General features: G+C 37.4%; 2 protein-coding genes across 2 annotated transcripts in view; both read left to right on the plus strand.

The window, feature by feature from the left end:
- The first annotated feature begins 2,771 nt into the window (after window positions 1-2,771).
- Window positions 2,772-21,519, plus strand: Gapvd1 (GTPase activating protein and VPS9 domains 1). Its single transcript, XM_019059621.2, has 15 exons — window positions 2,772-3,285; window positions 4,605-4,723; window positions 5,605-5,781; window positions 6,112-6,344; window positions 7,507-7,674; window positions 8,188-8,626; window positions 10,256-10,396; window positions 11,147-11,303; window positions 11,700-14,097; window positions 14,521-14,634; window positions 15,189-15,400; window positions 16,195-16,309; window positions 17,578-17,650; window positions 18,980-19,177; window positions 20,176-21,519. The coding sequence occupies exons 2-15, from the start codon at window positions 4,613-4,615 to the stop codon at window positions 20,314-20,316; spliced, it is 4,677 nt and encodes a 1,558-aa protein (XP_018915166.2). The 5' UTR covers window positions 2,772-3,285; window positions 4,605-4,612; the 3' UTR covers window positions 20,317-21,519.
- Window positions 21,520-21,599: 80 nt separating this feature from the next.
- Window positions 21,600-24,421, plus strand: part of LOC109042719 (nuclear hormone receptor 4) — a 136,851-nt gene continuing 134,029 nt past the window's right edge. The window contains exon 1 of the mRNA XM_072295975.1: window positions 21,600-21,727. Coding sequence (XP_072152076.1) covers window positions 21,658-21,727 — 70 coding nt within the window. The 5' untranslated portion in view covers window positions 21,600-21,657. The remainder of the gene's footprint in view (window positions 21,728-24,421) is intronic.

Here is a 24,421-nt window from a genome sequence, read left to right on the forward strand (position 1 = left end):
ATGCACCCTTCTCCCTCCGGCACGTTCACTTGATGGTTTTTATTGATGTTTCAAAATGAATGAGAAGAGGGCGGCAAAATAAAGGCGGCCCATGGACGGCAAGGAGGTAAATCCGGCCATGGTGCTATGTCATATGTCAATATACCTTCCTCCTTGTTTTTTTATCATCCACATTTTAGTAGGAGGATAACGAAGTGGTCGTTCATCCCTCCTCTTCCTTCGGATCTATTCCATAAATTCCATAGTCATTGATAGACATAGATTCCACACTCAGGGGATGTAGACACGGCAAGTGGTTATGGAATTTCGTCGATAGACATAAATTTCACAGTCAGAATCTTCGACGGGCTCAGGAATATCCTTGATAGACATAAATTCCACAGTCGTGGGATTAAATATAATACAAGCAGGGGCGGACTGGTAGTCAAAAAGTTAGGAGGAGACCTCAATGTAAGGGCCCCTCCTGTCGTTCAGGGGCCCCTCTAAGAAGGTCCGGGGGCCCTCTCCCGGTAAATTTTGAAAATTTCACACTTTTTAAACACAAAGGCATTATTGGAGTTGGATTCTACAGTACTTAAACTTCAAAATAACCCATTCTCAGGATTCATCGGGGGTCCCTTCATCACAAATGCTTTTGGCGACCTTCCATGTCTCATAGAAACAAATTTTCAAGGAATTCGGAGCCTTTTGGTGATTGAAAAGGAGAAGAAAATTACAAAATTACGGGGAAAAAACGATGACTCGAAACATATTCGCCGCGGGGGCCCCTTCGGGACCTCCGCGGCAAATTGTTAGGGGGCGATCGCCTTCCCGCCCCCATGGCCAGTCCGCCCTGGCGGCACAGGAAAGCCGAAAAACCAAGCAGGGACGCTACTTCAATATAAAACTTCCATCGCCATGCTAAGGCGCAGGGATACAACTGTTTGAACTCCCCGGAACGCGTGAGGCATCACGCTTCAATTGAAGGCGTTTTCGAATCCTCCGTATTTACATGACGAGAATTTCCAAATTTGTTTGCATTATATTGTCGATTTGAGTTCCTTTTATTAATTAGTTAAATTATTCCTGCTTCTTAATTTTTAATTATTCTGCAAAAAGTATCCATTTGCGTAACACAGCCTTGGCTTTAGCGCCCTTAAACTACGGCCTTAACGGTTGAAACTACAGTAGCGGCACAGGAAAACCGAAAAACAACGCGGGGACACTACTTCAATATCAAGCTTCCATCGCCTTGCTAAGGCGCAGGGATACAACTATTTGAACTCTCCGGAACGCGTGAGGTATCACGCTTTAATTGAAGGCGTTTTTGAATCTTCTGTATTTTCAGGACGAGATTTTCCAAATTGTTTTGCATTATACTGTACATTTGAGTTTCTTTTAATATTTAGTAAAATTAATCCTACTTCTTAATTTTTAATAATTTTGGTAAACATTTTTTTTCTCGTAATACAATCCTCTGTCTTTCGCGCCCTTAAACTACGGCCTTAACGGTCAAATAACTGCAGTAGCGGCACACAGGGGCGGACTGGTTGTCGAAAAGTGGAGGAGACCTAAATTTAAAGGCCCCTCCTGTCGTTCGGGGGCCCCTCTAAGAAGGTCTGGGGGCCCTCCCCCGGTAAATTTTGAAAATTTCACACTTTTTAAACAAAAAGGCATTATTGGAGTTGGATTCTACAGTACTTAAACTTCAAAATAACCCATTTTCAGGATTCATCGGGGGTCCCTTCATCACAAATGATTTTGGCGACCTTCCATGTCTCTTGGAGATATTTTCAAGGAATTCGGGGTCAGTGATTGAAAAGGATGAGAAAATTACAACATTACGGGAAAAAAACGATGACTCGAAAAAAATTCGCCGCGGGGGCCCCTTCGGGACATAAATTATAAATTCCGCTGTCGGGGGCCGCGGTACAGTGAGGAATTTTATGAATAGACATAAATTCCACGGTTCCAAAGACCTGGCCCCGGCACATAGAATAATAGCTATTATTCTACGCCGGCTAATGCATTTCGTTGATAGACATAAATAAATACAGGCGTGCCGATTCGATTACCCATTCTACTATCCACGACTTACGCACGGAATATTTTTTACTCACTGAACTTCCACCGGTTCGAATTTTGCCCACTTTACCCACCGGCTCCAGCTTTGCCTACGTTTATCTACCAGCTTTAACTTTACGCATGTTTATCCCTCCAGCTTCAACTTTACCACCCTTTACCTTTACCCAGTATTCACCCACCGTTTTCGGCTAAATCTGAATTTTCTAAAGGTTCATTCTTTGGATTTTAGTAAAGATGAATATACCCAATATACCCTCAGATTATCCACCGTTGCCAGGATTATTCACGAATTACCCATTCATTACCCACCGGAGATCAAAATACCCACGAAATGGGTAAATGTCCCTGAATCGGCAGCCCTGCCCTTCAAAACTTTTTTCCCGCCCAAGGCTCAGGCAGGTCTAGGTCGGAGGGGAAGCTTTAGCGAAATGACGTCATTTATTTAATGTACTGTGTATTTGAATGTTCTTATACGCTTTTAACTTTGTTATGCGCCGTGGGTCGTGGATGGAAGGACAAAAAAGCACTTATTGTCAGTATAACTTAATGTTTACAGTACTCAAGGTTGATTCACTTTATCTCAATTCAAAATTAATTTGATGATTTGCCCAGTTAGTCAACCTCGCTTTGTATCGAAACCATTCGACATCTTGTATCTCTCTCTCGCAGCTAAAAATTGTCAATCCAACTTGCTCTGTCCTTCTTCCTCCGGCTTTCATTACATACGTGAGGTGTTTTCGTGTTTTTTCCTGAAGACTCATTTACTCATTACTTTTTGGTATTTGGATTCTTGTACAGCAATCTAAATTAATCGTGCGGTTCCTAGTGGTTTTGTCTCTCGTTATTCCTTCGTAAGAACTATTGAGCATATTGTACCTAACAGTTTAATTATGATAATTGTATCCTGTTTCTCGTAGATCCCGGAGGTGCATTACGCTGAAACTTTCGGGCCGATCTGCATCAAAACACATATTTGCAGTTGCATCTCCATGTCGATTTTTTATTCTCATGGTTGAATTGGTGTGATCGCACATTTGTCACCCGCTGTGAAAACGGTACAGACACGTTGAGCTGGAAGCCAATTTTCGAACCATCCATTTGATCTGCAATGTTGCTATTTTGCAAAGTGATTTCTTGTGAAACTTGCCACCTCAAATTTTTGCAACCAATTGCTTGATACACTGTTGGTATGATGTTGAACCCTGCATCCTCTTGAATCAGGTATATTATCTATGTACTCATTTCAAATATATTTGCAAATCTTTCTCTCACAATCAAATCCAAGAATATTAACTTGGTGTTCAGCGCTCACACTTCGCACACTCGATCAGTGCAGATCACACATGTGGAACATTTGTTGCTGAACCGTTACGATCAGACGTCCCACAATGAAATTGTTGTCTGATTTATATTTCTTTTGAAATTCTATGAAACAGCAGTGGTACTGATACAGAGATAACAGCATATGACTGTACCTATTTTCATGTAAGCAATGTCCATGCGCTGGCGCATCTCATGATGTGAATTATAAACTACGGATTCATCCTGCATTGAAGAAAGACATTCCATGTTAATGCCTGATTCCTGTCGATACTAATTGTCTCTGGTTGAATTTGGACTCAACAAGTCCATATTTACCTGAACCTTACGGTCCAGGTAGGTATGTAGAGAAGTGTAGTCTAGTAGAGGCTAATTCACTTCAATTCGCATTCGAACCAGCTTTCAGTGCTTTCATTTCATTTTCAATGCAAATCTGAGGATACACTATATCTCTTGATCTGGATAATATCCAACCTGCATCATGTTGAATACTCGAATTAGAGTGAATTCTCTATGAAGGTTTTAAACCCGCACCTCTCAATTCTGATAAAAAGATACGTAAGTAGTGAACTCTAGTGGAACACTTAGGTACCAGCTATTGCTGTCTCATCACTTTCATAATTAGCATCTGTAGCTCTCAGTGAAATTTCTTCACCATTCATCTTAGATGTAGCACTACACTTAGCAAGCCGCAGAGTTGAGAATCGGTCACTGACATCTATTACGAAACAAAATGGTGTATTTATCCTGCCGAATGAGCTGTGCTCAATGGCACGTCTCAATGTCACATGTTACTCTATTGTCATATCTTGCAAATATTTTTTCTTTTAAATAAATAACTAAACAAATAAAATACTATACTTGAACGAGCAAGATCTACTAGTACAGTATACACATTACACCAACGCCACACGAGCATGATGCATGGGCATTACATCTTACGAGTGATTGAACAATGAACATTAAACAGCGACCATACCATTCCAGTGCGTCGTTGAACACTAAAAATGGTGTCCAAACCCAGCTAGCCAGGCTCAGTGACCCTTGTTGCCCCTTGGATTGCTGTATAACAACTAGTGCTACCTGTGGCAGTCGGCCAATTGTCATTATTAGTCTAAAAACGCAGGGACTGAAGTCCATGCAAGTGAATTGTTGTAATTTAGGATAGTGAAGAGCCTCAGCTATTCGATACTCAACATTAACTGCATCTTATTTTCCAGGTATCACCATGGAGAAAGACACATTTTTATGGGATGTGCTTGAGCTTGCCTGTGAACTTCGAAAAGAAAGACTGTTTGTCCTCTCCGAACAAAATAATCTGCGAAATCTTAATGAAAAGGTGAGTCATGTGAAAAGAATTATTTCTAACATTTCTACTTTTAAGCCAATCTGAGGATATTACTTCTTAATATTTCACCTACTTCATGCAAGCTGAATTAAAGTAGAATTCCTTTATCTAAGATAAAAGCCAGGTTAATTATCACCCAGATCAGGACATAGCATGGGAATGCTAGTAGACAGCGTTTGCAGTTAAGGGTTGTAGCGATCTCTTGCCTTGAAATGTTGCAAATCATATTTTCAAATCAAATTTTTAAGGTGCTCTAGATCTCAAAAAGCTCCGTTAACTCATATCTATGTCTATTCTTGAAAGCAGCACTCTTTCTCGGTCTGTAATGATTGCTCTCTTGGAAATTCGAGCCCCCTTTGATTTGACCCGTTACTTGGCACTGAGAAGCGTTTATATTTGTGTTACCTTTAATTTGGTAGAAAATGTCATGGAAAATGGGAAGAAAATTTTTCTAGACACTCTGGCAAGGTGATAATGAAAGAGTGTGAAGATCTGAAAGCTTTATCAAAGAAGATTTGTTCTCATTTTTAATCAGAGTCCTTTTGTAAGAGAAGTTCACACGCTCATGTAATGTTGAGTTTTACATTAATCAGTAGCCATTCGAAGGAAGCATGTTATGTGCTGTCCTGCTACTAACTGACTGGTTTCCTCGTGGCAATTCACGATTTGATGAGTCAGGCCATTGAGTAATTGAAACATTTTTATAAGTAAAACTTTTGTTGGAAAATTTTCATTAATGCCAATTGAAGTATGAATAATCCATTTGAGGATAGGCTGCTCTTGCTGAAATTTTCCCCTCTAAATTAAAACGTTGCAGTTAGTTCTCACTGTGTAGCCTATCAATTTAATCAATAATTTTCAATTATTTTCAGGTCATAGTATCGTCAGCTCGCCTGACCCAGCTACTTTGGGTTGCAGCACAACAGAGATTGAACCTACATCAGCTTATCTTGTCACGGCCGGATATATCGCCTCCAGCATGTTGCCAGCGGGCGACACAACTCGACCAGGCAGAGTTCATTGAAGCCTACAAAGTTCTTGGCTATCAGGTATGTCCTTCTCACAGTCAAATTCTTGTGGCTTAGGTGGTCGTTTTTTACTGACTCAACGAAAATCAAGTTGCTTTATTTGTACAAATGTCAAAGTTTTTATACATATCTGCAACCTACTTTCTGGAATTTTTAGTTTTAGCTGATAACAGAGCAATATATATGACTAATTGATAGACACAGAATCATAAAAAAAAAAAAAAAAAAAAAAAAAAAAAAAAAAAAAAATTCACCGAGTCGCTTTCAGTGCATGGTTTATGTAACTAATTCATAGTCAAAGTATAAAGATTTTCATTATTTATTGTAATAAATTTCTTTCCTCTGTTACAGGAATCTCAGCAGCTAGGTCAACTTCTGGAAGTGTTGAGATCATCGCCAGAGCTCTTAGGATGGGCCCTTTTTGTAGGGGATCAAATTGCAGCAGAAAAGTTGACTGCTGTTGTCAATTCAGTTATCTGTGGTATTTATGGAAGTTGCTTACTGCCACAGGATAAATTACTGGTCCTTAGATTGTTAAAACATTTAACTGTGCTTCAAATAGTTCCTAATGAAAACCCATCCAGGTAAGTCGTGCATTTATATTTACACATCGTAATTTACAATTATTCTCTCTCATATTGCAAGCTGAACTTGTAAAAATTAAAATCGACCTTCTATGTGTTAAAACACGTTGTTAACCATGGTACTTCAGCACTTATTTCCTGCCAGGCCACGGAAGCAAACGAAAAAGGCCTGTTAGAAATTTGACTGCTTCGCATTGATAAATTTTTTAAGGAAAACAAAGGTGGCATCCTCTTTCACGCATTTAGCTTTCCTTCTAGTTCACTTAAAAGCCAAGAGATAGGTTGCTCCCTGTGGCACAGCTGATATAGGAAAATCAGCGGTTTAAGCACGGGTTGGCTCCTGAGGAACCAGTTGAATTGACCAGCAAGGCAGGCAACGTGTGAAAAAAATCTGACCTTGCAATTTTTTTGTAAGAGGATAGAAAAGCTCTTTCACAAGGAGACGGAGGGGCAGATAAGAAATGCTCAATCTTCGAATGTGCACAACTTGGTAAACTTTAGGAATATCTCCAAATTGGAAGGGAATCAAATTTTACAACTAAATCATCACCTCGGATAAGAAAACTAAAAAAGTTGTGAGATGTCGGCCACAATTCTCTCATTTAAGCCATGAGAAATAAATCTTGAATTCCAGGAATGATCAGCATTTTGAAATTTTTTGCTTCCCTGCGGTGATATCATGGGAATGGAGAAGTCCTAATTTACTCATTTGAGGGCAGGGCCAGCAAGTCTATGGTGTGCATCTAATTTCTCCTCCAATCTGTCACTGACTGTTCTGTTTACGCAAACTAACAATACAGGTGATTGACATACTAACAACTAAACATAAAACAGAAACTGAAAACTGAAAAAAAATAGAGTAAATAGGTTATTATAAGAAATGGTTGAAACTCAATTGCTTAAATTTCGGCCGAAAAAGTTTATCAACTTTCAATAGCAAATGATTTCAAGTGTGTTTTCGAGAGTTCAGTGCCTCTTCTAAATACAGCTGCATGTGACTTAAGGGATATGTTGTTATAATTAACTATTTACAGCGGATATAATTTAATCGAGTTAACTCGTGACTTTATCTTGGTGAACATCTTCGTATTAGGTAAATAAAACCTCTCTTTTACCAATAATGAACATTCTTTCATTTTTATGTTCTTTGTTGTTTTTTCAGACTCATCCGCAACAGTACATGCGCATTTTCACGAGTTTACTCAACATTCTTAGAATGTCTATTTCCAGCAAAATTGTTCCTCACTGCAGCTCTTCGGCAGCCAATCATGGAACTACTGATGGAAGAAGAGAGATTTCTAGATTATGATCTGAGTGTAATACCTGCACGGTTAGTCCACTAATTTTTTGTTGCACATTTGTTATTCTTAATTTTAAGGACCTGCGAGAGTGATTTTCAGAGTGAAAAATGTATTGTCAAGTTTACAATTTTAAATGATTTCAAAACTATCTTGATATTCCAGTAAGTTCTCATCAGGCTCAATGTCTGTAATTCTTTTACTTGTACGCTATCAAACCTATAATAACCCATTTCTAAGTGTCAAAAAAACTGTGTTGAATTGGATAGTGGGCTCTTCAGAATAACCCATTTTAGCTTTTAGAGACTCATATAAGTTGTTGCCATATCCACTTTTAAGAGTTAATTTTACTCTATTGGTCACTTAAAATTCCCTGGAATTGGATTGAGCGGAAGAGCTCAGTGCTGGTAGCAAACCTTTGCGAGGTACACCAGTGAGGCTGGGTGATTTGGAGGTAAAGACAGGTAAAATGAGAGAAAAGTGTACACTCATTCTTTTCTCCTCCTTTTGCCCTAGAATTGTTCTAATTAATCTCTTTTTTGTAGGTTTTCCAAAGAAGAAAGACTGAGGCGATTTGGACCTGAAACCTCTGCAGATTTCTCATCAAAATTGCAGGAATACCGCAGCCAGATTATTGCTACTCTCTCTGAAATAACCAAAAGGTTTATCACCAACATTCGAGACAACCTGTACATTTTTCCTCCGGACATATGTTGGCTGGTTCGGCAGATGTTTGCCTTTCTATCTTCATCTGGAAAGTTCTCAGAAAAGTGTGTCTTTGCAATTTGTGTGGATGTCATATTTACACATTTCATTTGTCCAGCAATTGTGAACCCAGAACCATACGGAATCACCGATACTCCAATCAGCTCTGTTGCTCGTTATAATCTCATCCAGGTCGCACAGATATTACAAGTTTTAGCATTGAGGAACTATGAGGAAGTAGATCCTAAAGTTGAGGACCTCTACTCTCAATTTGAAAAGGTATTATTCATTGAATTTTGAAACTTGAACTGCAGGTGCATTTTATTTATGATGTCTTATTTATTGACACCCTGCCTAAGTAGCAGTGATCGCGATAAATAGCGATGTTATCGGTTGGTTATTGCGATTTTGTCGGTGGCAATATATCGAGATATTATCGCATTAAAAATTGCAATACATGGCGATTAAATCGCTACACATCGCAATTTTTGGTTCAATAAAATCGTGATCAATCTAGTTGATAAAATCACGATTAAATTGTCATTTATCGCAATTTTTATTTCGAAAATATTGCGATAAATTGCTTGGCGACAAAAATGCAATTTTATCCGGATATGATCGAGGATAATGCGCTCAGATCCTAGCGATTTTATCGTCGATAAAATTGCAATATATCCCGATTTTTCCGTTTGAAAAATGCTACTTGGGTGTTTCCTTTATAATCCCATCAGAGAAGATGGATTTATTTTCCAGAACCTTTTTCCAGCTGATATGGATGACTTCAAACTTGCAAAAATTCACAATGATCCCATCCATATGGTTGAGTGCAATGTTGCAAAATATACATACAAATCCAGTTGTCTTTTGTAATCGTCTAAAAAACAACTAGGAGATTAAGGACTATGCACGGAATACAAATAATTTCAATGACGGCTAAATATCGAAATTGTTTTATTCATACGATCCCCTGCTTTTTATAATCAAACTTTTTAAGTGCTTATCTCGAGAAATGGGGGTCCGAAAAGTGTATTTTTCTATGATTTAACACTTGTCATCATACAGAAAATTGCCACTGTAGCTGAGTCGAAGATGCGGAGCCTTTGGTTCTGAACTGCGTTGACACGCCATCTTATTTCTCCAGACGGTGCAGAAGAAGGAGAGAAGAGCTAGCTCCTTGCTCACTTACATTATTGCACTTAATGATGCGTGTGTACCTGCCGAAAAATGCAATTTTCAGACCCCATTTTCTCAAGATCGCCATTTTGAAAGTCCGATTTTGAAAGCTCACTCAGGAGATCGTAAGTAACATCATATAAAAAATCTCGAAATTTATCCGGCGCCAAGTTTCTTTGTATTATGTGTGTATTTCTTCAGGGGTGAAAGAAAGCCAATCCAAGTGTGCAACTTTCAATACAGTTTCCAAAAAGTATCATATGACAAACATTTGATGACAGGCTCTTTGGTAAGTCTTCATGTTGACAATTTCTACTGTCAAAGGTAGGTGTGGGAGTTCATTTCGGGAAATGTTTTAGATTGTGGGTATCAAAGTATCAATGATTTGCTACTTATTGACAACTTTGAGTAGCTTTGACCTTAATAATTTTCTTTAAGCCCACTTACTGCATATAGAAACTGGAAGGCTAAGAATATTTGTGCCCCTCTCTTCCTTTTAGACAATGCTATCAACCCCAGTTTTTACTCAAATATCTTTTTGAATAACTTAAGAGTTATTAGTATTTTATTGTGTTTTATCAATCGTGTCTGCAACGTATGTAATGTAAATTCAGACTAATTCACATTTTCTCCTCAAGTTAAGGAAAGCTCTTTCAAACGGGCATTTTTTAATGTTTTTGTAGTGTAAAAGTGTAATGTAAATGACCTGTTTTCACTTTTTTTATCTTTTTGCAGAATTCTGTCAGCAGTATTCTGAACGATATGCTTGAAGGAGCACGAGATAATTTATCTGAAGAGCCAACCATTGATACTAATAAATTACCTGGATTCTCTCGAACGGATGTTCTATTTACTGAGCAGGAATTATTCAACTTTGTAAGTGACTTTTCTCACCGTTCCATCAAAAAAAATAATTTTAAATTAGAGTATTATCACATGATCCATTGTAAAGCTACTTACATGCATTTCCTCCTTAAAACAAATAAAATAGAATGCAAGTGAGACATTTTTAAACAGTGCAACAAAGATACGTTCCTTCATGCAGGAGACGATGATATCATTAGTTCTGCATATCAGGACTTTTTAAATATGAAAGACAGTGTCATGAAAGAGTATTCAACTCGCCATAATTTCAGCTTGTACTTATGGTGTCAAAATTTATTGTTTCTACTAGGAGGATACTTTGTATTTTTATTGAGTTTCATTGTATGGTATAAGCAAGTCTTACAAGGGGCAATTAGCCATTTCATTGTGTAGGCATAATGTCGGAATTTCTCCTCAGGAGTTGTAGAAAACAAAATAAAATCATTACCTTGCTTTAGAGAATCTACACCTAATTGTATTCTTTAAGCACTGTAGCCAGAATTTCTTGTTTTTGTGAGTATGCTCAAGAAAGTCTGAATTGAAATTCATACTCTAATCATGAATTCATGCCTTTGTAACAAATCAAATAAAGAGCTGTCCATTAAATATTTATCACTGTAAGTATAATTTTTTAACTCCCTTTGTAGATGCACAGTAATGTGTCTCTCTATCAGCCTCTCTGCCTCCTCCAGGCGGTTCTCACTTTATGAGCAGCCCAAAGTAGATCCTCCTTTGTTAATTTTTTTCCTTTTTCCGGAACAGATTCAGTTCCTCCAGACAATTTCTACTCAAGAAGGGAGAGACGAAGAATTGAGGAAAGAACTTAGCAATCTCCTCTCCCAACTTCCAACTTTGGTGCCAACTCAGAGAGTTCGTCCACAATCAGTGCCAGTCAAGCGAAATGGAATACTGAGCAAAGGTTTGTCAAATTTTTGACCTTTAACATCCAAACAGCATGAATAGGAACTTGCCTTTTAATCTGTATAACCACATGGAGATGCAGTTTTGACATTACCTTAATGTTGTCATGGCTCCTACAAGTATATGAAATAATTTTACTCATTAGCAACTTCATAAAATATAAAAATGTGTTTTCATCTGTGTAATCATAATACTGGAGCCAAAAATAATGAAAGAAACATCAAAATTTGAGTGAGTCTGCTGAAGTGTGCCTGAAGTTGTTAAAAAATTATAGAGCCTCTCTATTTGCGAAAAAAAAATCACAGAAACTAAATAATTCATTCTCTGAAAGTTTTTTTTTCCTTTTTGCTCTGTGTGAAAAAACTAATCCTTTTTATTATTTTTTTCCTCTCAGGCAAATCGTTGGTCTCGAGCAAATTATCAGTTGTACCTGTGAATATCGGTGCTGGTGACTCTAATGAAGATACAGGAAGTGCGGAGGAAGATGAAAAATCCTTTGGTCCTGTTTTGCTGATACCATTTGAAGTCTTAAGTGAATCAAAGATCGGCCTACTCAGCGAGCAAAAAGTACTTCTGTTGGAGAAAGAAAGAGGCTTGAAAAGTGCTCAAATTAGAGATGAGGCAGCTAAAGAAGAGACCATAGAAAAACGAACCAGATTTTCCCTATCCCACGATGAAGGATCAATCGGAAATACAAGTGATAATCTTGAAGTAGTGTCTGAGGCTGCAAGCAATCACAGTGTTGCCTCTTCACTGGAGCTAGAGCAAGACCAGAATGATAATCTTTCAGATATGATTTCTGCGAATGTCTCTGGCCGAGGAACTCCAAATATATCTGGCCGTGATACACCTTCATCTCAAATAATTGAAGGTGAAGAGGCGCATTCTGTCAGTGGAGCAGGTGGTGGAGGAGCACGTCCTCCAAGTGATTACACTCCAACTTCTGCACCATCAACCGTGAAGCCGAGTCGCTTCGATTTTGATGATAAATTTGGAAAATTTGAAATCAAAACATTGCTTGATGGATCCACCGGTGCTGATGAAACTGTATCCATGATTTCAGACACGTGGAGCACAGATGTGTTGGCCAGTGATAGTGAATTAGTTGAGCAATCATCTGAACGCAACTTTCCCCGAGTTGACTTGGAGTCGCAAAGTCTGTTGAGTGCGCAGTTAATCGAAGCATCTGAAACAGCTTCTGAAGCATGGAGCACTGATGTTGTTGCCTCTGACTCGGAGAGGATGACAGAAGTGGACACTGACGACACATGTAGCGTAGCCAGATCAGATGATACTGCCAGATCAGAAGTGGAAAGTCGTGGAGATCCTGACGAAATGCCATCTTCAGGTGGAAGCAGTTTTCGACCAGTAGCCCCTGAACCTCTTGTGACAAGTAGTAGACTCAGTGTTCCTCAGTCGCCAACTCGCATCGATGTCTCTAGTAACAGAAATACTACTCGCGTTGATTATCGAAGACGCACTTTAGAATTTGTTGATACAACTCGTCATAATCATCCTTATCATTCCAGGCCAAGTTTTGTTGCGGCCAACCAAAATGAAAATGCAAATAAATTGATTCATGTAATCGATAAAATGGAAAAGCTGTGCGACCCAAAATCTGTTCCACTAACAAGCGTCAGTGAGCCTGTGCATACCTCAAGCACTAGTGTGAATTCGACAAGCCCTGTTTTGGCAGGACCTTCGTTAATTCAAGGAGGCTCTGGAGGGCAAGCATCTTCTCTACTGCCCACAAGTCTGTTCAAAGCTCCAAACTGCAGCAGCAACTCCTCAGCAAACCTTCCGCAGGCACAATCAGGAGAAACACAGGCAGTTCCTGCCAGTAGTGGAAATGTTATTTCATTGAAAACAAATCACCAGGCATATCGATCACAAACCTCGTCAAGCCAGGATGTGTCGATAGATGACCCAGAATCTACAGGTGTTTGCGTTAGCACAACAAGTCTGGCATCAACCAGTAGTAGTGGCAGTAGCACTGGTAATCGCCCCAAAATGCATAATGACCTTTGTGCCTCGCGTCCGAGTCCAGTTCCGAACGGTTCTATCTTGACAATGGATGAAAGAACTTCAACCAAAGAAGTCACACCCAAAGCAACTGGCGCTATTCCACGAAGCATCAGTTTTGATAAAACTGCTGAGCGAGGCGATAAGGACCTTGATGATGACAGCAAACACAAAAGAGGAAGTTTCTTCCAGAAATTCCGACTTCCCTTCAAAAATCGGCGTGGGAAAGGTTTCCGTGGAGGAATTGAAGAGACGAGTATCTGTAATTTTGATGGAAATACAACTGCAATCATAGAAGGTGAGAACTTAGTCAGAGTTCGCTTACGAAGAGGTGCCCCAGAGGATATAAAATCAACTCAAAACGACACCTCTGAGGATATTCTGGCTAAATATCGATCCAAGTCAAGCAATTTGCAGGATGCAGCAAGCGAAGGAGCAAGCAGCAAATCTGGTGGAAGCATAAATCGATTCCAGAGTATTGAAAGATCAGGCAGTGAAGACGAAGGAACAAATCCAGACTCAGACCTATCAATCTTTGATGACACCAAGAAAAAATTACGATTTGTATTAAGCTCCGCTGAAATTCAGTATCTTCCTTGGAACAATGAGCATAATATTCCTGTTATTAGAAATGCTTGGAGTTGCAAAGATAATGAGTTGGTAGGCTTTCTCCAGTTGCAATTGGCAGAAGCCCTGAATCTTCAGGACCGATCTCTTATAGCGCATTTACATGAGACTCTTCGCCGATTAAGACTTTTTGATGGAGATGGGTTAGTATTTATAGCCTTTTTTAGATTTTTCCCTCTCAGAATTTTTACATTTTTGTGTGATTCGTAAATCTAGTTTTATAATTTTCACTGCATTAAATTTATCCAAGTGTATATTGTTCGGATGCACCATCGATTCTCTAAGAGCTAAAAATGGGTAAAACTCTCAACTCATCACATAATCCCTTGTGGACAAGAGAACCAAATTTAAAAGATGAAACTTTGGCAACAGATGCAGTGGCAAATGAGATGAGATTTATGATAAACAAACTAGGTATATCAAGGATTGAAATGCTTGAAAGTGACCAAAATGAAATTCCTTTAACTGAATTCTGGACCCACATTCGTGGGCACTTCAAAGAATATTGTCAAATAAATGTGTCAAAATTTTCATGTATGATTATTTTATTTTATTTTTTGTTCCAGATGCCGAAAACTTTACAGTGCTTTAAAAGAAGATTATGCTCTCAGAGCTCAATATATTGATTATCTAGTTCATAGTAGACAGTTCCTGCTGTCTTCGTTAGCTTATTTAGAAAGGTAAATGAGATGTGCATATGTTCGCTTTTTTCCTTTTGTGTTCCCAGGAATGAAACTAACATAATCATCGAAAGGACATAATTGAATTCACAACTGAAGCTGATTAACTTGTGCCACAATTTTTTCGTGTCGCGGCTCTCCTGCCACACTTTATAATATACATGAGAGACTAATCGGCAGCATTTTTGGAAAACTTTCGCGTTTTCTTGGAGTAAAGGAAATTTTGTGAAAGTTTTATGTATCAAACTTGGTTTATTATTTTCGAAAATTATCCTAGATCGTCAATAGAATGTGATGAATGAACCTCTGACAGCTTTCTTCAGTTATTCAAGGCTTAGAGCTTATGAATCATACTACACACCTTATATTTATACTTTACTGGCTTTTTTCTTCTTCTTTTTTTTTATAATAAATTATGAAAGTTTTGAATTTTGTTCCTGTAATGATACTCGTGATTTGATCGTGTTGAAACTATCTTAAGACCTGCAGCCAAAATTATGTACCACATTTCTATTTGTTTACTCTGTACTAATTACTCATTTTTTAATTTTTAGACTGATGAATCGTGTGAGAACGGACCAAGAGCTATGTTGCAACTACCTTTTATCAGTTTGTGTGCGACTATTTTTAGAGCGGCGAGATGATCTTCTGAGCCGTTTTGTCACAGAATTCCAGCAGCTCACTTTGGCTGATGAAAAGAATGACCTGCTTAACGATTTCCTAGAGAACATTGCTGTCCAGATGGAAGCTGATCCAACATGGCAAGGTAATTAACTTGAATATCTTCCACCAAGGGCTATCCTGCAAAGAATTTAAGTAAAGCGTCCCAAGCTGTAGTTTTTTTTTTTTTTTTTTTTTTTTTTTTTTTTACCAATTTTGAATATTTTTACACAAAATGAAAGCAAAAATGTTCTAATAATTTTTCTCTATGTACATTATTTGTATATTTTTGCAATCTTGTCAATTGGAGAATGTGATCTGAAAATTCCTATGTACCTGTTTGAAAATGTGTTAGACTGGTCATCTGAATAAATTGTGTGTTGATGAGTGGCGCTCTCTCTCAGAAAAAACTGTCTGAAATAGGACTTGATTCCACGTCACATGACAGGGAGCGCATTTTTGTTGTGATCAGTCTAGCCAACTAGGACAGAACTCAAATTGTTTGAGTTTGTTAATATTTGGCTGTCTCCAGAAATTTTTGTCGTTCAAGTGATCAACTGGGTGGTTTCTCTGTGCGTGGATCAGTGCATTATCCTCTCATTGGTGGGGCCAAAAGTAAATCCTGAAACTTTCAAGATTATGATGAGCCCTGTTTCGATGAATCGGGAACATATCTGAAATGTTAACTTAACCAATCAGTAATGAAAATTAGAGTGAGGAGGAGAGATTATTTCAGATCCTATCCAGTAAGGTTATCACTCCTTTCTTCAGAGTAAACTCTGAAAATTTGGGAACAAACAGGAAGAAGAGGAGTACCTAATAAATGAGTTGTTCTTTTTTTCAGAATAAAAATGATTCTTTATGTGTTCTGTATTCTTTTTTCTTTTCTTTTTGTAATAGTTGCCAGCGAATCTCAAATTTCTGCTGCTAAAATCGTGGTTGAAAGGGCAGTTATCAGCAGAGTTTACAGTCATGCGATGTATCCTAACGGTGATGGAGACATTTTCAGAGACCAGTAAGTTGTTTTTTTTTAAATGCTGTGATTTTCTCATGATTCACTACGTTCCTCAAGCAGGTAGTTGATGCATTAATCTAATTACAAAGTACCGCAGTTATGAGTATATTGTAAAGTTAATTACTGCAAGGAACGAATTTCATTCATTTTTCAAACAAATATACAGCAGTCCATAGGAAAAGGGACTTCAACTCATCCAGACGAATTTTTCAGAATAATTTTTTTTTCAAGTTGGGTTGAAAAGCAGACTTTAGGTTCTTGATCGAAATTGTTTTCCACCATCTGAAAGAATTAGTCTTGATTGGTTTAATCCATCTTTATGTCAAGTAAAGGTATGAAGTTGCATATTAACCTAAAAGCTTCGAGCCCTCAAAGCTACTGATCATACTTTTAACACATTCACTCACTGCCAGCTTGCCATGGTAATCATTTTTTTTGCCGGTCGTGCTTAACCAAACTGGTCATTGGTGAAATCATTATTTAGCAACACCGTTTTATCACTGTATGATGAGTTGAATAAATAGCCGAGGTGTTAGGTATTCTCTTTTATTCTATTCTATAAATTTGAAGCTGTAGCTTTTCGGTTTTCGGCCATCTTCAGAGCGTCATGTTTAACATCGGTAAACTATAAACCATAATAATATGGAAAAAAAGGTCATGGTGACTGGCGCTTTTTCATCATTCGGCTGTGTATTAGAGGCTTTGTGTGCTGCAGGCCCTCCTAAGAACTAATTGTAATGTACTGTTTGAGTACGAAATTGGTAGGAAATCCAGTGTTGTAACAATTGACGTAAACCATTATTTGAAGCTTCATGTTTTTCTGTCCTGATAAGAACAACTGCACTAATTCATATTGGCAGTAAATGTGCTATAATCAGCTTTTCTATTAAACTAAGATTCTTTCAAGCTAAAAAGAAGAAAGAGTCTAGAGAAAATTAGAAGTCTGATCTCAATTGATTTTGTAAATTTATTTGTGCTAAAAGATTAGTTAAACCATTATCTCGATTATTTTGACATTTTTTTTTTGGATCTGAGGCCCCTTTTTCAATGGGTGGTTTTCTAGCCAAATTTTCTGGAGGTAAAAGTCAAGGCTTTTCCTCTAACAAGGAAATTCTTAAATCGTGCTGAGTCAACTGAAATCCAAATCAGTTGCTAAAATTCATGATTATCCAAAGGGAAACAAAAGATTGAAATCTATGATGCTTGGTGCATTTGGAAACTTATTTTAGATTTCTCTACTATTATTACGATTTCTACTTATTTTGCAGAGTTTTGCATGAGCACATCAAGAAACTAGCTAAAGTGATCACACCAAGCCACAAAGACCTCCGAATTCCTAAGGTAAAACTTTTAATCATCCATCACTTGTTATATTTTAGAATCAAATTTTAAGATCAGATCAAGGAACTATTATTTTTATTCACCAGGCAGTTTTTCCGTCTACAAATTGATGAATTGTACCACTGGACAAGGTACTTTAAGCATTCTGATGCATGTATCCTCTTCAAAATTTTCTTGTAGAGCATTAATCGGGCCATGAAAATTGCTGAATTCAATTCCTAATCAAGATATGAACGTTTATATCAACTTTTCGTTGTAAAAAATCTGAATTTCCTGCTCCAGAAAAACCTGAGTCTACATGAATCATATTGCGCACTACAATTGTTTTGGCAGACTTCCTAATCAAGCAGTGCTCCGTCCTGGCCCTGTGTTGTTCAAAGTGTTAACAATGTGCAACAATATAGCTGTAGTGCCGAGATTGAGGTTGCCCTATTTTTCCATTGTAGATACTATTGGGGTAACGTTTATTGTACAAATTAGCTCAAAGAGATAATGGTTTTCTTTATGAACGGGAAGTTTGAACTTATTCATCAAAAAATATGAATGCTGCGGTTAAGAATTACTTTCACTAATTTTTGTTTCATAAATCGTGTTATCGCTGATATTTTGATGAAAAAGTATAGATCATTATGTTCAAAGGACCCCACACACTCCTTATGGGAAAGTGCACCACTATCGATTTTTAATTTTTTTATTGCACTCAATTCCTCTCAAAATGCTGATAAAAAGTCGTCGTGCCAACTTTCTACGATGCACAGTTTTTGCAGATTACGCCCGAAAAATTTCAATTATTCAGCAATAAAGAGTCAAAAAGATTCCTCATTTCAGCACTTGAGTGTATGGTCGGCTGTGTGTCAACAAAGAAGTCAGGATAACTCCAGCATCGAATGGCAGTCTTATCTCTGATTCTGCACGCCTTTTTTCCCATGAGGAGTGTTTAGGGTTCCTTGAACCTTATCTAAAGGTCCATTCATTTGAAAGGCCCAACTCCCATTTAACCCTCAGAAACAATTTAGTTTCAATAAGAAATGTTTACAAACAATTTTCAAAAAAATTAGCCTACGTATGTATCACTACCATTGTCCAGGCAAAAAGATTATGAAGGATTTGTGCTTGGTTGTCTGCAAAAATGAAGAATATGTGGTGCGATTACAACAACCATACCTTATTGTGAATATCACAATACCTGTTTTTGGGAAGACTCCATGTGCCTGCTGAAGTAATCATTCCTACAATATTTTACTGATCTGTTATTCATGCCATCTCTGATGCATTGATCTTGTATAATATTCTCCTTCTCAACAAAGCTTTGTAACTTATCGGTTATAGATATTTCATACCGAGTGTCCCTGGCCAAGCGCGCAGGCTGAATTGTCTGCAATTTCAGCTTACAAGACTCCCAAAGACAAATTGCAATGTGTCTTTCGAACAGCAACGACTATAATGAATCTTTTATCTCTCTCCTGTGAATCTGGTGCTCCAGCAGCTGATGATACCATTCCTGTTCTTGTTTTTGTGCTTATTAAGGTAATGCTATTTTCTACATTTTGTCAGGGATGAGTTTTATAGGATACCATTCTGTTGTGAGCAGGTTATTGCAGGGCAACCTCGCGTAGGATCCTTATCAACTCATAAGATCCTTCCCCCCAAACCTCGACTCATCAATCGCCTGCTGCAAAAGTGAGGTTAAGCCGATGATTGAAAAATAATACGTACAGCAGCTGAATTCTTGAAAAATAAGCATATTTTTGGCAGATATACGTAATCCTACGGATTTTTGTGAAGTCCAACAACTGACAATAGCAGTTAGTTGCGAGGATCCTACCTGAGGTCGTAGCACTAGTAACTTCTCACGGATTTTTACATTGGCTCTTATGGGAGTCCAGGGTCCTATAGAACTGGTCCCTGATTTTGTGTACAAACTAGGTGAATATTTAATAATTAAACTGAATTTTTTTTATTTTGTTCAATTTACCTACCTTTGCAATGCTCCTTTAATTTTTTTATTTCATTATTATTTATTTATTTTATTTTATTTTATTATTTTTTTTTAAGAAAAAACTTAAAATTCCACTCATTGGTCCAAAACTAAGGTTTTCATTTTTAAAAAATACAATTTATCCAGTGAAATAATAGGATTTATATTCGTTATGATTAACCAATTTGTCACTTATGGTCTAAAACCTGTTTTTCACTGGTGTGATTCAAGAATTAAAAAAAAGGGAAAATGATTTGTCATTATTTTTGACACTTTTCATCCTAAAGGAATTTATTTTCACAGTCGATTTTTCATTTCAAAAGCTGAACCATTAAGTCTGATGAGCTTCTTAGTTTGTACCATGAACGATTCTGATCGCAGTAAGATATATTTTCATCTATAATTCAGTAATTACCGATAAGATTAAGAAGTACAGAAAATATCTAACCCTTCATACAGACATGGTGTCATGAATGATATACAATACTTGTTGTGCTGAGATGTATGATTTTTGACTAATTGCTACGAATGTGTACAATTTTTACAGACAAATCCACCATCTTTATTATCGACCGTTCAGTATGTGAATAGCTTCTACGGAAATCGCTTGGAAGGTGAAGAACAATATTGGTGGGTACAGTTCTGCTCAGCTGTTGAGTTCATCAAAACAATGGATTATTCCGACTAAGTCTTTTAGGTAAAGCAGTTATTTTTTAATGAGTAATGTTGCGTTGATTTGTTAACATGTAAAATATGTAATTATGCCAATGCTGATGAGAAATCAATTGTTTTAACTATTGCAGAACTTTTTCTCATAGTTTCAAATGTTTATTGTCTTATTTAACTGGAAATATTGTTATTTTGAAGTCGTGTACAAAGGAATAATCTCTAAATTTATATTTTAAACTTTTTTTTAAGCCGCTGTTGCACGAAAAATTTTTGAAAGGGGATAAAAGTGTAAACATTAATTATCGTATTGTTCTGTGATAGCCAAATTTTTCTCAAATGATGCCTAAGGCATTTTCTCGGAAATTGCCCCAAAATAGGATGTATGAACGGTTTTGCCTATAATCAAGGTTTTAATATAATATTATGATCAAGAAGTGTTCAGAATGCTAGATAAGTATCTAACGCAATATATTTTTGTTTGCCTTGTCTATTTTAAAAAAATTGTTATGTAGGAGGCTTTGATACAAAGCTCCCCATAGTTCTCGAATTTTATTTTCCTTTAGAAAGGGAAAAAATCTCTCCTATCAAGTATTTTTGCATTTTGCATCCTGGAAAAATCATGGATAAACCAAGAAATCTTACATTCAAAAACATTAAATAGTCAAGGATTTTGTAGATTCAAGAAAACTTTTCACCTTGACGTGTGAATTTTTAAAAGTGCAAAAGCTAAAAATGAGTACTCTGTTCTACGTCCTCCCTTTCATTTTGCCGCAAATATATATTTTCCAATATTTTAAAGATTTATGATCGCAGCCAACAGTTTCGTAAATCAAATGGAAATGGCAATTTTTCATCTTAGGCAATCAAATGTAGCAATTAATCATAGATCATACTTACAAGAGATAAGTAATTAGTTTTAAAAGAATAAAAGTGCACAGAATTATTTGCAGAAATGAAAGTTTTATAATAACGTGAAACTCTCACAGGCAAATTTTAAATGGGTAATATATAAAGTGCTTTATTTTTCATGGCTTCTTTTCTAAGAGATTTCTCTTGATATTGGTGAAACCAATATTTACATCAATGTATGTACCCTTGGTTTTATGCTCATGTCCATGTATTATAACGCCGTGCTGAAAGCATGTCCGAAGTGGCTGTGACACCCTTGTTTGTCTCTTGTTTGTTCAAAATTTATGACTATTAAATTTTAGATTTCCTTGCATCTCAGTCATCCTCATTTTTTTCCTCTCTCGATAACAGACATCATGATTCTAGATGGAGATGAAAAATTTTGCCCCGAAGAAAGTTGACTTGTGAGAGCTCCCTGTTTTGTATAAATGAATTAATACTCATTGAAAGAATGAAATTCAATTTCTGCGCCAACAACCACTGCTGGGAGCTGAAACTATCTGACGAAAGTTGTCTAGAAAGTAAGTGCAATGACTTGTCTTCTCCTGAACTATCTTGCCTTGAGAATTTTCTGAAAAAATCAATTCCGTTGATTAGTTGGCAATATTATTGTTGGCACAGATCACCTGGAGCCTTTTCTTCAAATGAGTGATCTTCATACAGGGTGATCTAAAAGTCTCACACCACCAGCACAAGGCATCATCCCTGTAACTTTTGAACTAATTGAGATAGGAACTCAAAATTTTGTGAGTGCGCCTGAGTCATAGGAAAGGACTTTTGCGAACACCCAAAATTTCAAAGGACCACCCTGAAAAAGGGAAGAATGCAAGGGGCTGTAGGGGTGGAGTGGGACTTTTGGATCACCCTGTACATTTTGAGGGAAGGGATCTTAGTCTGCAGAGGTAATTTTTAGAAGAGCGATTTTTTTAAGGCCATATGCTGAAGTTGGGTCCATTTTTTGTGACAAGTGGAATGAAGGAAATTGTAATCTCAATTTATTTTACATCATCTTTTTGAAAGTTGATCCCATATGATGGAGATATTTTGTGTTGATTATTTCCAGGGCAGAGCAGTGTTGTATAATTTTTCAAAATTCTTATCAGAATTTGTGCCAGAGCAAAAAAGTAAAATGTGTTTTCTGGTGAGGTCCACTTTCTCTCCGTGTCCTAACAAAGAATGCGTTAACCTATTGGCAGATGCAGTTACTTTAATGTTCGCCTTAATTTTCGCCATGCAAGAAACAATCTTACAAGGAGCACGAATAGTTATTTACCCACACAAAAATAACACATATATCCCTCTCTATGTATAGACCTATTGGCAGATGTCGTCATTTTGAGGTTTCGTCTTCAATTTAGCCGAACAGGCAGTTAATATAACAGGTAGTGCGAATAATTACGTATTCGAAAAATGCGCCTTTATCACGCGCAGGAAACTTTGATGTAGCCAATTAAGAATGCATCATAGTGGCCAAAGTCATCATCTTGAAGTTTGGTTTCAATATCGTCGCATAAGTAACAAAGATTCTGGGGAGCGCATAAAGCTATCTCCGTGAAAGACACACACATATCGATGGCTAAAGTGTAAAACCACGTATCTCCATTGCGGGGTTTCAGAATCTCTGTTGCTAATTTAGCTTTTTTGAAGAGAAACAAGTCAACTATATATCTCGCGATGATTTCAATGTAATATTCTTGCAATAGAGAAGAAAAATCAAGGACGTTATCAAGAAATTAAGTTCACTAGTTTTCCAAAAAAAAAAAAAAAAAAAATTAAGTATGACCGAAAGTCTGCAACGTCGCAGACGGATGTACGTGGTTTCGCACTCTAACCATCGATATCTCGCTCCATGTGTAGACCTATCGGCATCGGCTGATATCGTAATTTTAAGTTTCGCCTTCAATTTCGCCGCATAGGCAACAAGCGCACCGGCGAGTGGGAATCGTTATCTCCTCGAAAAACACATGTATCTCGCTCTACATGTGCGTAGGTTGCGTAGACCTATTGGCAGTTATCGTCATTCTGAAGTTCGCCTTCAATTTTGCCGCATAGGCAACAAGCGCACCGGCGAGGGCGAATCATTATCTCCTCGAAAAACACATGCATCTCGCTCTACATATGCGTAGGTTGCGTAGACATATCGGCAGTTATCGTCATTCTGAAGTTCGCCTTCAATTTCGCCGCATAGGCAACAAGCGCATCGGCGAGTGCGAATCGTTATCCCCTCGAAAAACACATGTATCTCGCCTTATGCGTTGATTGCGTAGATCTATTGGCAGATATCTTCACTTTAAGGTTCGCCTTCAATTTCGCAACATAGGCAAAGAACATACCGGGGAGCGCGAATAGTTGTCTATCCGATAAACACACATCGTCCTGCTCCGTGAACTTCGGTAGTACGAATAGACAATGTGTAAACTTCTTGGTAGGTATCCTCAACTTGAAGTTAGCGTGTATAGGCTTGAAATACATCCTATGCACGAACGGATGTTAACTTTTCAATAACTATTTATTATCATACATATAATAAAGTTATCCGCGCGCCGATCTTATCAAGGGAAGTTTCTCCAGATTCCGTCGTCCACTGCCGCCGTTACCCACGAATTATAAATAGCTTTAAACATAGGTAAGATGATTGACTAATAGCTCAAATTTTTAATTACAAAAATTCGAAATTTTTGGCGATGAACATATTTTGATGAGACAGAGAATTATGTATTAATGTTTACAATACTTGATAACTATCTACAGTTGTTAAAGTGCTGTCTTCAACAATTGCAGAATAGTTTTTTGTAACTATTACAAGAGATTTTACAGTTTTTCGTTATCAAGGGCGATTTCCCGACCAAAAAGTGTCCCTGTCCGAGTAGAATTTCCATTCAGTGAAGGGTGCGCGCGTGTATGTTTTTTTTTCCTTCCCTTTTTCCTTTTTTCTTCTTCATGTATTAGGATCAATTGGTATTTATGTCAACGAGTATTATGCATCAATTTGAATAATTTGTTTTGCATACATAAGGAGAAGTTTAACTCGTGTGAGGTGAAAAACCCTCTGGTTCGATTTTCATGTAAAAACGTCGTAAATGAAAAGAGGGAAAATAGACGGCATCAAAATTGTAATGAATTTTGAAAAAAATTTACACTAGGTATGAAACCCGAAGTTGTAGTGCAAAACACTTGGAGCATGATACTACTATACAAATATAAGAGGAGATGGA

Source organism: Bemisia tabaci, chromosome 2, assembly GCF_918797505.1.
Source record: "Bemisia tabaci chromosome 2, PGI_BMITA_v3".
Taxonomy (NCBI): domain Eukaryota; kingdom Metazoa; phylum Arthropoda; class Insecta; order Hemiptera; family Aleyrodidae; genus Bemisia; species Bemisia tabaci.

Excerpts from the sequence above, each read along its gene's own strand:
- Gapvd1 (XM_019059621.2), top strand. The coding sequence starts at position 4,613 with ATGGAGAAAGACACATTTTTATGGGATGTGCTTGAGCTTGCCTGTGAA. Across the intron at positions 17,651-18,979 it reads AAGACCTCCGAATTCCTAAG|ATATTTCATACCGAGTGTCC; the intron begins GTAAAACTTTTA and ends TATCGGTTATAG. Across the intron at positions 19,178-20,175 it reads TTGTTTTTGTGCTTATTAAG|ACAAATCCACCATCTTTATT; the intron begins GTAATGCTATTT and ends CAATTTTTACAG.